Here is a 14208-nt window from a genome sequence, read left to right as displayed (position 1 = left end):
TCAGCTACAAATTTAACATACTCTAAGGAAGTTTCATAATGCGACGAACATTCAAAATTTATAAGTTCGTAGTATTCGCCAAAGTGAATGAATAAATGCTTAAGCTGCATGCGACTACGAATTAACTTTAAACAACGCATTAAACGTCCTCGTATAAGAGCTCAAAGTAGTAAAACGTATAAATATTACAAATTCCTCACTGTCGAAACATACGTAATACATACTATTATGAATAGGAAAATATCTCTCTATTCTAGATGAACGACGTTTTTCAAATCTTCATTTTCCAAGCGTTTTGCATTTCCCTCAATGACTACTACAACTCTTACAATTTTTCAAACCATTCATCGTTAACATTCCAAAATATAGAATATTTGATTAAAGAAACAACGATAGAGAACGAAAGTAAAGCCAAGTATTATGTCATTCCATAAGTTCGTGTCGAGTTTTATACCATGGTTTGAACCAATATTTCAAACATACTTTTGAGTTTTATATATAAAAAAAAAAAATAAAGTAGTGGGTTTATACTTACATTCTACTGTTTTTCGTGTTCAGAACTATTGAATAAGAAGCAAAGTAAATTTATCATTAGGACAACTCTAGACCTCGTGTGGCGAAGAATGGTAAAACAAAAATTACGTGAATTTTTTTCTGAAAATTTACCACACCCAATCTATTTTTCAAAGATTTCCCCATCGGATTATCATACATTTCGGGCACTGTAACACTTTTTAGCTGTTAAAAAATTCAAAAACATCTACGAACTAGAAAATCGTATTGAAGAACATTTTAAAGGAAAATCAAAGAAGTTTTATAACGACGGCATTATAATGGCACTACCAGAAAAACGGGATGAAATTATGGAACGAGGAGGCGATTACGTTTTGTGATCAAATTTAAACATGTACTACAAATATTGATCTAACTTTTGGTATAAAGGTTCGACACGAATTTATAAGACGACCTAATTATTTAAAAGTTCAGTCACTTAATGTCGATGCAAAGAAAAAGATCACGCCAAGAGGGTCGTATACATTTTTTTGTACATACATTTAATGGCGTTGCGTCGTTTAAATACAAATTTTGATAACTTGAAATTTGGTTTGAATGAATACAGAGTGTTACACGACCGAGTATCGGCAGTGTCTGAGCCCAAAGGGGCAGCTCTACTTGAAGGCCGACAGCGAGGGTAAGCCTGACCTAACCTTTAATCATCGCTTCCGCAGGAGCCTTGTATCATCATTGCCATATGTATCACACACCCACAGACACATACACACTCATCTATCTATACTCACACACTTGTCACGTTTCACACCGATTGCATTATGCTACATCTTAACCCGATCCGTGTGACCTCCTCTCACGTTACTCTGTATTCTAGAAGCTGCCATTTGCTTGCTTGCTTGCTTTTTCGCGTTCAAATTTCAACAACGAGTCGCGCTGGCAACTTGTTTCACATGCAAGCCGAAGATATATCACCGTTTTTTTTTTTTTTTTTTTTTTTTTTTTTTTTTTTTTTTTTGATCGAACTTTTTAACGAATAACTGTTCGAGTTGAAAGTGTGCTCTTTGACGGGAATAATCCTCGCTCGAACCAGCCCTTGTATCGTATATATACACACACCTCTTTCACCGTATCACGATTTTTCTCCGATATTAATGGCTGTACAGAATGTATCGTGGACCTTCGTTAGAAACTAATAACTGTTACCTTACGAGATACTGCGCTCACGAGAAAATCCATTTTGAAAATCGACGAGACACCTCGTGAATCTTCGAAACGGATTTTCCGTGCCATGTTACGTAACTCCATTATTTCATACTAAATATTGTCGTTATCACGTATTCACACAGACCCCGTACAACAGAGATTCGTTTTTGTCCTGATTATACTCTACCCCTTGATATTATATGGGATATTCCAAGTCGATGTTCGATTTTTTGCAACGGTGTATAGTTACCTCTCCTAGTGGCATTGATGTACCATGAAATTCTATATATATCGATGTACAGTTGTGTCCATAAATGAGAGTAGTTGCATTTCAATGTTAATTAGCTACTCGTGCCTGGGAGGAACTAGTTTCCAGGTCACCAGGTACTGTTTATTGCCCAATGATGAAGAAGACACCGAATAAAGGTTGCGTGAAAGTAAACTAGAAACAGTGAATTGAGTGTCAGTAGGATTGACTACGTCACCTACGTCTTTCCCCGTTCAGTACGAGGCCTGTCAGAGACGTAACGGAACTGTTCACGTAGAAATTTGTATTGTTAAGTTATCTACAGATCAACCTTACCCCCTTCAAAATAGTTTTCTTGGGAAGTTGCTGACTCCTGGAAATATTGTTCCTGCTTTTTAAAATAGTGCTGGAAGTCTTTAACAAAGCAAACTGCTTTCAGTTGGTCGGTTAAAATCTATTGAACGTTGTCCATAGTTCCAAAATTACGACTCTTGAGATAGGTTTGGATTTTTAGGTCATATGGACTTAGATCAGGGGAGCAAGAGAGCTGTAGAACCACAGGAACACCCTCATTGGCAAAAAGCTCGTTCACAGAGAGTACAGCGTACCAGTGAGTGACCCTGTAAACGAATTTTCGATCAGAAAGGGTATTCCTGTGGCACCACAGCCTCCTTACTCCCCTGATCTGAGTCTGTCCGATAGGTTATAACAAACCAACTGAAGGCAGTTCCACTGAAAGACGTCTAGCACTGCTTCCAGAAGTGGGAACAAGTGTCTCCAGCAACTTGTGGCTTCCCAAGGGGTCTATCTCGAAGGGGATAAAGTTGTTTGTAGATAATTTGGTAATAAAAACTTCTACGCTATCAGACCCATCACTTTTCTAACAGGCTTCGTACATCCAAACTTCACTGATCGCACGTCAACGAATCAACCGATCTATCGTCGAAGGCACGATCAGTCGAGGATCCCAGTACACCTCAAACGGAGGTCCAGTTCTCTGATTTCCCTACGAATAACGGCGACGACGATAAATCGTTTCTTATCGTCGATGACGGTATACGCTACACACCCGCCGATATTACCCCGTCGATAACGATCCTTCTCCTATTTGTCTCTGTGTTCTTTCGATAGGACTGACCTCCACGGGCTGCAATTTCCCTTTCGAGGACCTCACCGACGCCGAGGACTCGCTAGTGAGCGACACGGAGGACAATATCGGTACTCGTATGCCTGCCACACACGCATAGCAAACGTGAACCCCGGGGGTAGAGACGAGCGATACAATACCTGTCCCTTTATTCTTGCAGAAAATCTCCCCCACCAACCCCTCGCGAAATATATTCACGATTGCCGCGGGCTGGTGAATGTGACCACGTCGTATACCCGTTATCCCACGAAAACCGTTTTCGTGTGTCTTTTGACACCGTGGACGTCTTATCGATACGTTATATCCGGGTTCGCTTTGTAATCAACGGGCTGGAAAAGAATCGATCGATAAACCCCCTCTTCGTTTGGCCATTCCATGATACACACACACACACACACACAGCCGAACCGTCGTCGTTCTACCCCCGTGTCGTTCGGCGATGTCAAAGCTTTTCAAATGAACACACGTAGTGTCTGTGTAGACACTTCTCCCACTAGACCTACGTGCGGTAGTTTTGTTCCTTGTAAGATCGTTGTGCAGGCCCGCGTAGTGAACACGTATATACATATACACGTTCTGTCGTCGAGCTAATAAACCGAAGAATAAGACAGAGATCTGTCTTTTTCTGTTTCTTTGGTTTGTCTCCACTACCCCTTCTTGCCCCCTCCTTCGTCGACGTGTATTGTCTGTTTTTTTTTTGTTTGTTTTTGTAGCCTGCGAATGAGACAACGTATATTGCTTCGTACCGTCCGTCGTGGGGATACCAACGATTGAAGGGTTCATTACGATTCTCTCTGTTGCTTGGTGTACAGGGTCGCTCGTGGAGTATTGTTACAGGTCGATGATCACGTACAATTTGCATTGGTACGAGGTTTACGTGTTAAGAATCAATACGTCGCGGGTAAAGATGTTTTGTGATATTTATATACCGTTGTTTTCACGTGTCGAGAAGTATTTACAAATGTTTTTATTGTGTTTCCTTCAGATTTTTACGACCCACTCTACCCCCTACTTTGGTATTTCTATGAATGGTATTTTTCATTGTGTGTTCTTTACGAATGCTCTGAACCGTGAATGTTTTCCTTTGCACTGAAATTTATGTTATTATTCTATTTGTTTAGGAACAATAGTATTATACAAATACTATATACGATGTGTCTGCGAAATTGCACTTTAATCTAGTATTAGTTTTGAATCAGCATTAATTTTAAAATTTACTGGACAATTATACAAAAATTGTACGAGATGTCCCACCTAACGTCGGCAATTTCAATATCTCACTTGTTTTTGAGGATACAAAAACATGTGAGGGAACAATGTTATTTGGTTTTACAAATTTTCCTGAAGATCATATTTATCGAATTTTATAAGCCATCGGTGTTTTTTGAAATAGGACTACATTTTTTTATCATCGTTCCTTAATAGTTTAAATCAAGACCAATCCAATGATCTATAGTAGTGTGACCTTCATTTAACCTTGAGTACAAAAAATGAACAAATGTAAGGAAGTAGATTTAGATAGTCAAGCAACTATGATAGAGGGATTAGTGCAAAAAATGTATTGAAGTTGATGCACATCAGTTTGAGTATATAATAAAATAATTTTTTTTAAAATCAGAAGTAAGTGAAATATTTAAGTTACTCATGTTTGGTGGGATACCTTGTATATTATTTAAAAAAAAATATCATTTCAATGAAATTATATGAATTTTTACGACAGACTCGCTGGTTCTTGAACAATGGACCTGTAACAGGTCACATGATTTACCCTGTACAATATTTCCCGAATGAATTTTCAATGTCCTACACGTCAGTATTTCTTCTTAATAACAATTAAATTCAAATTGTCCGTTAGAAGTATTAGTAACGTTTAATACAGGAATACAAATTTTATTCAATACATACGAGTACCCATTGAATTTTTAATGATTTTATAATATACATATATGTATCATAATTCTGAAATGAAATACGATAAATTTTCAACGCGTATAAATATTGTGGAAAGCTTTACAATTTTAGCTCTGAGATCGTCTGTGCGTAAAAAACCCTTCAGAGCGTTCCTTTGTTTTCTGTGTGTTTGCGTATAAATTTTGCCCGATTGTTGGGCTTGTTTGTGTCGTCTTTGTTCGTAGCGGTAGACTAGCCTGTCTCTGTGTGTCTCTATGTGTTTGTTCCCCGTTTATTATCTGTGACGGATTGTCGTACAGTATATCATCCATATCATCATTAAACGCTGAATACTTCATACTGAAAATCATACCGAGTACGAATAGTATTAAATAAAAATAATCAACTGGTACATAATTTTTATCACTGATAAAAATTCTAGTGTACTAGTAAAAGTAAAAATTATATTGTCACAAACTGATTTCATATTAAACAATCAGACAACAGATTTTTTAAAAACGTAAATAGGAACACATGAAACACCGTTTTAGAAATTTAGTATTGATAACAAAATTAATAATATAGAAAGATATAATTTAAAGTAGCAACATTACCGAAATAAAAATCAAGTATGGTAAGTACTTTATCCCTTTAATAAAATACCTTTGATGAAAAGATGTACAAATTTTGTCTAAATCTGTAAGAATTTACAGGATGATTCTGATATTATTATTCACAATTATACCAATAAAAATTGATTATATTCAAACCACGAAGTATAAAATTAGTAAAAAATTCGAGCGTATAATTAAAAATATTATACTGCACAAGTAATCAAATGAATCACAATAAGCAACACTATATGCATGTAATGTTACACGTTGCACTACGATTTAATTTCTCTACGATTTAAAAAAAAAACATACACGTATCATACATCATCTTTCACGATTATTTCTGCATCCTTATTACCGAGGATTCAACACTGAATTTTTCATTTCTATTTCGTTTGCATAATACCGTACAAATTGGACGACTTTTTACGAATGTTTCACAATACGGCTTGATACGAATTTTCTTTTATATATTTTCATTTTTATGCTATACGGTCCGTACTGAATGCGTATGATAATTCCGACCTCAATTTTGTATATTTTTGCATAATACCAACACATCCGGCACTTGGAAACTTGGACTGGATCTCCCCTATTTGATTCTTTTTATCTAACTCGAAATAAAGTTTGCTTTCCGCTTCTTCGCTGTCCGTTCTAGCCTGTATCGTGAGAAACACGTCGTTATAGACGTAACTACACACCACGAATATGAATAGAGTAAAACTATTATGATCTATGAAACTAACTTCCCAATGTGAGACATGTTTAATTGAATATTTCTATCCACTGAAAATGTATTCCTGTTTCTCGTAATGTGATCCACATGATTTATATATACGTGTTCCATGTACAGTGATTCATCAGAAACGGTAGTCGTAATTATCACGTCTGTGTTAAACGATAAGAAAATATACTCGAGATAGCGGCTAAATGGCCTCTCAAATGAATGAAGTGGTGGCAAACGTATTCTTTTAAGGTTAATTTGTAACGGAGGTTAAGGTTATCGGAGAATATCAAAGTGGTTGTTCTTCAATGTTCGCGAGATAACAAAATTTGCTAAGATACACTTGATTAAATGCAATTAAATTAATTGATCTGTCCATATATTTCATAGCGCTAAATCACATAAAGAAGATAAAAATAAAAGGAGTCACGAAACAATACAGTAAATCATCGATGAATGTTCGAAGGATTCTCTGACAAGCAGAGATCCGCAGGTGTAACGCTGTTTTTTTAATGAGGTTTAGTATAGAAATTCTGAAGCCAATGATATTTGTTTCGCATTAGGTTATGAAATCTTTATTGTTCAGTGCCGAGGAGCCTTCGAACACTATTCGAGGATTTACTGCATAAACCTGTTAATAATACAATCCACTGTAGTAGATAGTAATTTTGTTGAATCAAAGTTGAAATCAAATCACAAAAATGTATTCATCGATACATTCTAATGCACGTTGCGTATCGATGTACACAAATTTTTCTAACAACAAGCATAATTAAAGATCGAAGTTAATTTTAGGTCACATTGATCCCAACAGTGTACAAGGGTTGAAAAAGAAACAAAAAGATTTTATGTCCCGATATAATTTCATCTGAAAGAATGTCGACGATCTTGATTCCGCTGGACGAGAAATAACTTTTTAAGATGAATATCTCGCACCTGATTCGTTCTGTAGAAGCCAGACTTATATCTGAAATCTTCAACTCGCTACGGGGATAATTAGGGTGTTCCGTTTCTGGCAAGTCACTCTGCGGCATTATTCTCTCCGGCATTATTCTCTCCGGCATAACGTTTAATATTGTATACCACCTGTTTGATGTACAACGCAACCACGATGTTATCAACGTTTACCGTGAAAATGTTCTGAGCCGTTCATGCCGTTTCTGCTTTTCGCCTTGATAAAACGCATCCCAATCCCCCCGTCCACCCTCATCAGTGTTTATCCACGTGTTATTTCTTCACTATCATCCGCAGCTTCGTGCCCCGTTCTTTGCAACTCTAAATAGCCCTTCTTCACACGTTTCTGTCTTTATATATTTATATTCGATTAGAGTGCGCCAAATAATTCACGGAACATATGTATATTTTATGCTCGTACAGTGTGCTAGATGCGCTAATTGCGATCTCTTTTTTTTTTTTTCACTGAATGTCTATCATCCGTCTCGCATTTTACATCACCATACATTCGTTTGTTGGCATTACACACACTCAGCTCGGTCCAGTCGATCTAGCGTTTACGGAAGATCAGGCAGCGGTTATTCTTGTTTGTGTTTCGTTCTCTTTATTCACGTCGTGATCGAGAGGGTACACTACCTTGTAGGCCTGAAAAAAAAAACAGGTGATTTGAACAATTTTTCTCTCAGGTAAGTGTTGAGTAAAATATTGATCGTTTTGGGGGGTGTTAGGCATTTTAACTGTATTTAGAAATTTTTTTTAAATGGGGGAGTTATGCAACATTGTCTACCGCCATGTCTGGCAGGACCTTATCAGCTGGTACCCAGCAGATCTCCGAAACTATACATCCGGTTAACTTTAAATCTGTACATATTATTCCTTATAAAATTGTCTAAAATGTAGCATACGATTTTTTTACATTTTAATTTGTTGAGTTTTCATGAATTTTCTAAGTCGATAATTTTCAGTAGAAAATACTTTTTTCACTATAAAGCTACCAGTTCTTTATTTATTTAAAATTATTCAAATAATTTTATAAGGAATAATGTTTCCAAATTTGAAGTTAATCGGAAGAATAATTTCGAAGATCTACTGGATGCCACCCGACAAGGTCCTGCCAGACAAGACGGTAGATAATCCTATAACTCCGTCATTTTATACTTTATAAATAGTAACTAACATACGAAAACAAAGTTAATATGTCGCCCAACATCCCTTAAGAAAATCCCAATATTCTACTCAACAATTACTAGAGACAAAAAGTTGATTAATTAACCCATTTTCCTAAGGCCTACAAGGTGTTCCAGCCTCCCATTAAACGATAAAAATCAGATTCCATCGAAATGGGATACGATATCTCGGGTGACTAGTATACCCAATGGCATGGAATCTCGGAGCTTCCTAAGTTTGTGACTCGTCGCGTGAACTGACAAACGTTTCGAAGTTTCTTTGAATTCTAACGATCGACTGCGAACTCTCGAAGCAATCTCACTTGATGCCTTCTCGCTTCAAACTCCGCTCTCTCACACGGTGCGACACGATTGTTTTACCGGCTGGCTGATTATGTTCTTGGTCGTCCAGGTCGTGTTGGATGCCCGCACTTCATGGCGCCGGAAGTGATCCAGCGCAAACAGTACGGGAAACCCGGTGACGTCTGGTCAGCCGGTGTGCTGCTTCATGTGTTACTGACCGGCACGCTACCATTCGTCGGCTCCCGAGACAGACTGCGTGAGGCGATTTGTAGGGGGCGAGTACAGGTATGGATCGACGACGGTCGTTTTAATATCACCACTTTAACCCCTTGCCTTATAACATCGAGTCAGACACGTGATGACGATTTCAAACTGAATTTAGTAAACATATATATTATTTGTTTTCTTTGGGTCGGTATGAAATACTGTTCCGCTGGTATTAACATTTAAGGTTTCGAATAAATGTAACATTTGCCATAAGAATAGAATTTCTTTTGTATCTGAGAAAATATGAACGATAAAGATATTTTTCAGAGTGAAGTAAAAGAAATCGTATGGCAAGGGGTTAAGGTCAATCTCCCTATTTCTAATCACTAGACTACGGATTTTTATGCAAAATTACATTTTCTAAAGTAATTTTTTACGACAGCAGCAAAGATAGGAATTTATTTCTTCTCTTAACTATCGTATTGGGTTCGGAACAAAATAGAAAAGACATTACTATTGGTTCTAATGATAAAGTAAATGCAGTTAGCGGATTAAGTACTGTTACAAAATTTTTGGGTGAATTAATATCGCATCAAGACCACAAGTTTTTATTAACTAAACGCATGTATTTTTGAGGATTTGTGACTGATGACAGAAAATAACGTGTGTCTGGCTACGGACGGCCTTTTTCACTGTGGCAGTCAATGTGTTAATGCTATTAACTTAATAGGCTTAGTAGATCGAAGAATCAACACCCAAAGAACTATTATTAAACAGTTCGATCACAGTTGCGAATTACATTCATGAAAAATAACAAGAACTCTCATTGAATAACATAATAATTTTTTCTTTAATATAATTAATTCTTATCTAATTAATCTTATCTAATTAATTCTTATAAATGTTAACACTAGAACTACCGAAGCAGTCAGAATGACTGGTATGTCGATTCTTTTACCAACATTGATAGAAATAGGAACACGTACATCTTCGATGGTTCTGGTGTTAACTATGAGGCGAAATGCGATTGATTCTTGGATTTATTTGATCAGCGAGGTTGAATGATGGAACTGTCAGTCCACCTGGGACATTTCTATCTGTATTTTTATTTGAGGAATAAATAAATTATTTTTTTTCTCTCTCTTTCGTTCCTCAAATAGAACTATGATATGAGATCTGTGTCAGGATTTATGTTGTATATTCGCATTTATGATTCAAACCTTTTGTATTCCGATAAAATATGGTTGGTTGATACATAAAGTGATTCTATCTTTTTATTTTTCTATGATATTTGCTTAATTTTAATAGTTCATAGTATTCAAATATCCAATAATTTTACATGAAATGTTTTGGATTGTACAACTAGCTGGGATATAATGGGAAATTTAATTAGTCTAACAATCGAATCAGAATTCAAACTATTTAAACAACTGTTTTCAATGGAAAAGGAATAAAGTTGTTTTAAACGCTCGAAAGAATATTTGAGAATATTTCTGAACATGATGAGTTTATTTAACGTAAACATTTTATCCTTGTACATGGTACAATTAATATTGATGTTATTGGAACAAAATATCATATGAAAAATAATGATCAGATATACAGTTTCCAAATTAGCGATTGAAGTACAATCATTTTGCTATATGTTTTGGAATAATAATGCTACTAATGGCAGTAATTCTGTATTTGTAATAATGAAGTAGCACGAAATGCTCCGTATTATTTATTTAGGCAAATAATTTCAAATTAATTATTAACTGAATTGAAAATCAACTTATTAAAAACACTAATTAAAAATTAACTAATATGGGTTTCCAGTATGAAGTTTGCATTATTTAAAAAATAACCCAATTCTTGATGAGGTTTGACACGCAGAAACAATTCGTGTTTCCCGCCATAAGTGCGATGTGGTCTGTGTAGGTGGCGCGATATGCGTTTGAGCGCTCTTTTTCTATCGGACGCTGTACATCGCGCGTAAGTGTAAGCCTCTGCAATAAATCATTTTTATTCATCTTTCTTTACACCCTAACAATTCTCAATCTAATTCGAAACAAATTTACTTAATTGTGTAACACAGTACATCATTTTACTGAGCCAAATATGTATTACATTAAACAGAATGATTGAACTTTAACCTATAGAAGTTCTACATATACACAGTTTCGTTTCGTTATTAAAAAAATTCAGTGATACTTGCTTTCTTTGCCGTAATAAGATTGTCAAGTTCGTTAAACAATATCGTATGTAAAGATTTCTTCTTCAACAATGTTCAAATATTTAAAACTCATAGGTACACTGTGATCGGTGTGTCGGAAGTCCTTCCATTAATGTATTCAAATACTTTTCCAAGATCGATACTTTCGAAACTCAAAACGCGAACGCGTTCAACTAAATAGATGTCTTCCGAGCTAATCCGACCAACTCTATTCTGCACATCCTCGTCTCTGTCGCATAACGAGAAATCACCTGAAATTTGCAGATGGAAACGCCGCTGTGGGACACCATTAGCGAACCCGCAAAGGACCTCATACAAAGAATGCTCACGACAGACGTAAATCACAGGATTACCATTCAGGAAGTCCTCAACCACAAATGGCTTAGAGTAAGTCACATTCTACCGAATGTCACCCGAGACCGAGGATCACCTTAATTTATCCTGTATTTATACATCCCGTGTTCCAATTTCGACAAAACAATATTTAACACTAAATTAAAAATCATTTATTGTCAATCTTTTAAATTCGAACTAACATATTTAAAAGCACGTACTAATTCTAATAAATTAACATCTTCCAATCAATTCAAACGGAAACTTCGGAATCGAATATAAAAGGATCACCCAGATGGTCTTGATTTAAACATAGCCATTCCGTCATCTTACGTTCTTGTGTGCTTAAAAAGTTCGTGGAAAGTCGCGAAATACCTGGGAACGTTTAACGTAGGACGTTGAATGTGAAACGACGGTGATTGAACGTGCAACTGGTATAGGCTGACGGCACCACGCTTACATTCAGGCGTTCATGCTAACAACTTCTATTTAGCAGACGCCACGGGCGTATCTGCGTGTGCTTTTTATATCGTACCAGCCTTTCGATAAACGGCCTCATTTTCTGTTATTATATCCGGCGAATGTGCGTGCGCATGTGCGGATCGTGTATGGTGGTGCAATAAAGTGAGAGAATAACACCTATGCGATACGACGACGGTTAGCCGGTGACCTAAGGTAGCGAAGCTTGGGTATCACCCCATATATCGATGCAATACACGTGCAACTGGGCTATCGATCGCTATAGCAGGGGCAAAGTTCCATCGGTTAATGAAAATAACTGTAACCGGTGTGTATTTTTCCCTGTGTGCTAGTTACAGTTTTTTTTTTTTTTTTCGAACGTGACTGCACATCCGCTGAACCCCTAAGGACATTCCATAGAAACCTACATATAATGGTCATTCCGTCGTCATTTAGAACGAAAGTCGTGACCCAAACATATCCTCTCGTGTCGTATGCATATTTTATACCCTCTGTCTGACGAGCAAATGTCGTCCACACGCCCGATAGAATCTCTTAATGGCCGTTTATTTTGCGATGTTATCGTTCCTAATGGATGATCAATGAAAGCGATTGATTCTTTGGGGAACAAATGTAATTGAAAGTTTTTCGTCCGTGGTTGATTTCAATTTTTATCATGTGGAGGGTTCAATCGATTTTTGTTTCTTAATCGTGTATAATTTTTGTGCGATACTTTTAATGTCTGTAATTGTTCCCTTAAAAGCTTTATTATGTACAGATCACACGTTGAGGGTTTGCATTACGTCGATTCATACCATCAGATGGTGAAGTTGCACGCATGGTAAATGAACTCTGTCGCACTTGCAGGATCGTGACAAGGGCGTGGCCCGGATACATTTAGCCGAAACTATAGACGAGCTTAAGAAATTCAACGCGAGACGAAAACTGAAGGAGGCCGTGAAGGCGGCCGTGTCGTCGTCGAAATGGCACGCCGGGTATACGGAGGTCAATGGCGACAGTTTTTTCGAAATAGGGGATGATGAAGTCATGGCCACAGGTACGAACGTCTGAAGGAACTACCTTTAGAAAGGAATTATTAACATGATATTTGAGAAAAGTTTGAGAATAAGTACAGAATAAACAACAGAAAGTCGGTAGTCGTAATATTATAAGTTTAAATAAACTAATTTTAAATTATTCGAATGAAACTTTACGTAACGCTTTAACCTTTAGAAAGCGTTACGAATGTATTGATTTTCTAAGATACTTTGGAATTTTTAGTCCGCCAGTTCCTTTCCTTCGCAATGATATAATTTATTTAATGATATTCAAGTTGTTCGTAATATCTTGCTTTGTTCATTAAGCATAGTTATTCCTCAGAATTGCATACGAAGGATACCATTAAATTAGATTGAATCGATGTATTTGTCGTATGTTATTTACTGTGTTGGGTCACCTCATAACGGTGAACTTACTTTTTTAGGTGCTGTGGTTGAAATTTTAGACTCTCTAGACGATATCGAAGTACTTCAAGAGAGTGGAAGACTGACACGCAATGAAATTCTGAATGCGGTCGATGATTATCACCTTCGACAGGTTTTAGAGGTATGAACGTTTCTGGAACAGTCACTCGCTTGTTTCCATATTCTCCATAACGATTTTATACTTAAATACTAGCTATAACTACTAAAACTACGTCCATTAGCATATTATTCAGACAATGAAATGCAGTTTTCACTTGTGAAACTTTAGATATGAAGATTACTTTCTCTCAACTTAAGACATAGAGGTTTAAGTTTGCAAACATCCACTTTCAATGTGACCATTCTTCAACTTTCACTAAGGCCTACGATTTAACTAAATTGTACGAACATTATTTCACTACAATAATCACAGCTACAGATTCATCCTTTCCCCACGAAGGTTAAATCACCGACGAGGTACAAGAATAGCCTTTTTATCTTATGGGTGTTGGTGGCCCACCTAAACTGTAGTACCGACACCTTAAAAAGCCTGTGATTTTCGCGACCTCTACGTTATGAGAACGGTGAATCTGCGGTGGATAGTATTACTAAAATGAAAATAGGGCGATGTCGCCCCAGAAGAGTGAGCCGAAAATACACATTGGATGAAGTATCTACTCCTATACCTCGTCTGTGGTTAAATTCACTCACACGTGCCGTGTGTCGATAACGTACCGACGTTCAGCACCAAAAGGATATCCTCCAAATGG

The 14208-nt window shown here is 36.7% G+C and overlaps 1 protein-coding gene across 1 annotated transcript in view; it reads left to right on the top strand.

Annotated features, from left to right (window-relative positions):
* Positions 1 to 14208, top strand: part of LOC107187606 (peripheral plasma membrane protein CASK) — a 223929-nt gene that overhangs the window by 29835 nt on the left and 179886 nt on the right. The window contains exons 6-10 of the mRNA XM_015575741.1: positions 1121 to 1192; positions 8871 to 9046; positions 11448 to 11570; positions 12843 to 13032; positions 13459 to 13580. Coding sequence (XP_015431227.1) covers positions 1121 to 1192; positions 8871 to 9046; positions 11448 to 11570; positions 12843 to 13032; positions 13459 to 13580 — 683 coding nt within the window. The remainder of the gene's footprint in view (positions 1 to 1120; positions 1193 to 8870; positions 9047 to 11447; positions 11571 to 12842; positions 13033 to 13458; positions 13581 to 14208) is intronic.

Source organism: Dufourea novaeangliae, unplaced genomic scaffold, assembly GCF_001272555.1.
Source record: "Dufourea novaeangliae isolate 0120121106 unplaced genomic scaffold, ASM127255v1 scaffold89, whole genome shotgun sequence".
NCBI classification, from domain to species: Eukaryota; Metazoa; Arthropoda; class Insecta; order Hymenoptera; family Halictidae; genus Dufourea; species Dufourea novaeangliae.
Note: the sequence above shows the minus strand (reverse complement) of the source record. Positions and strands in the feature narration are given on the sequence as shown.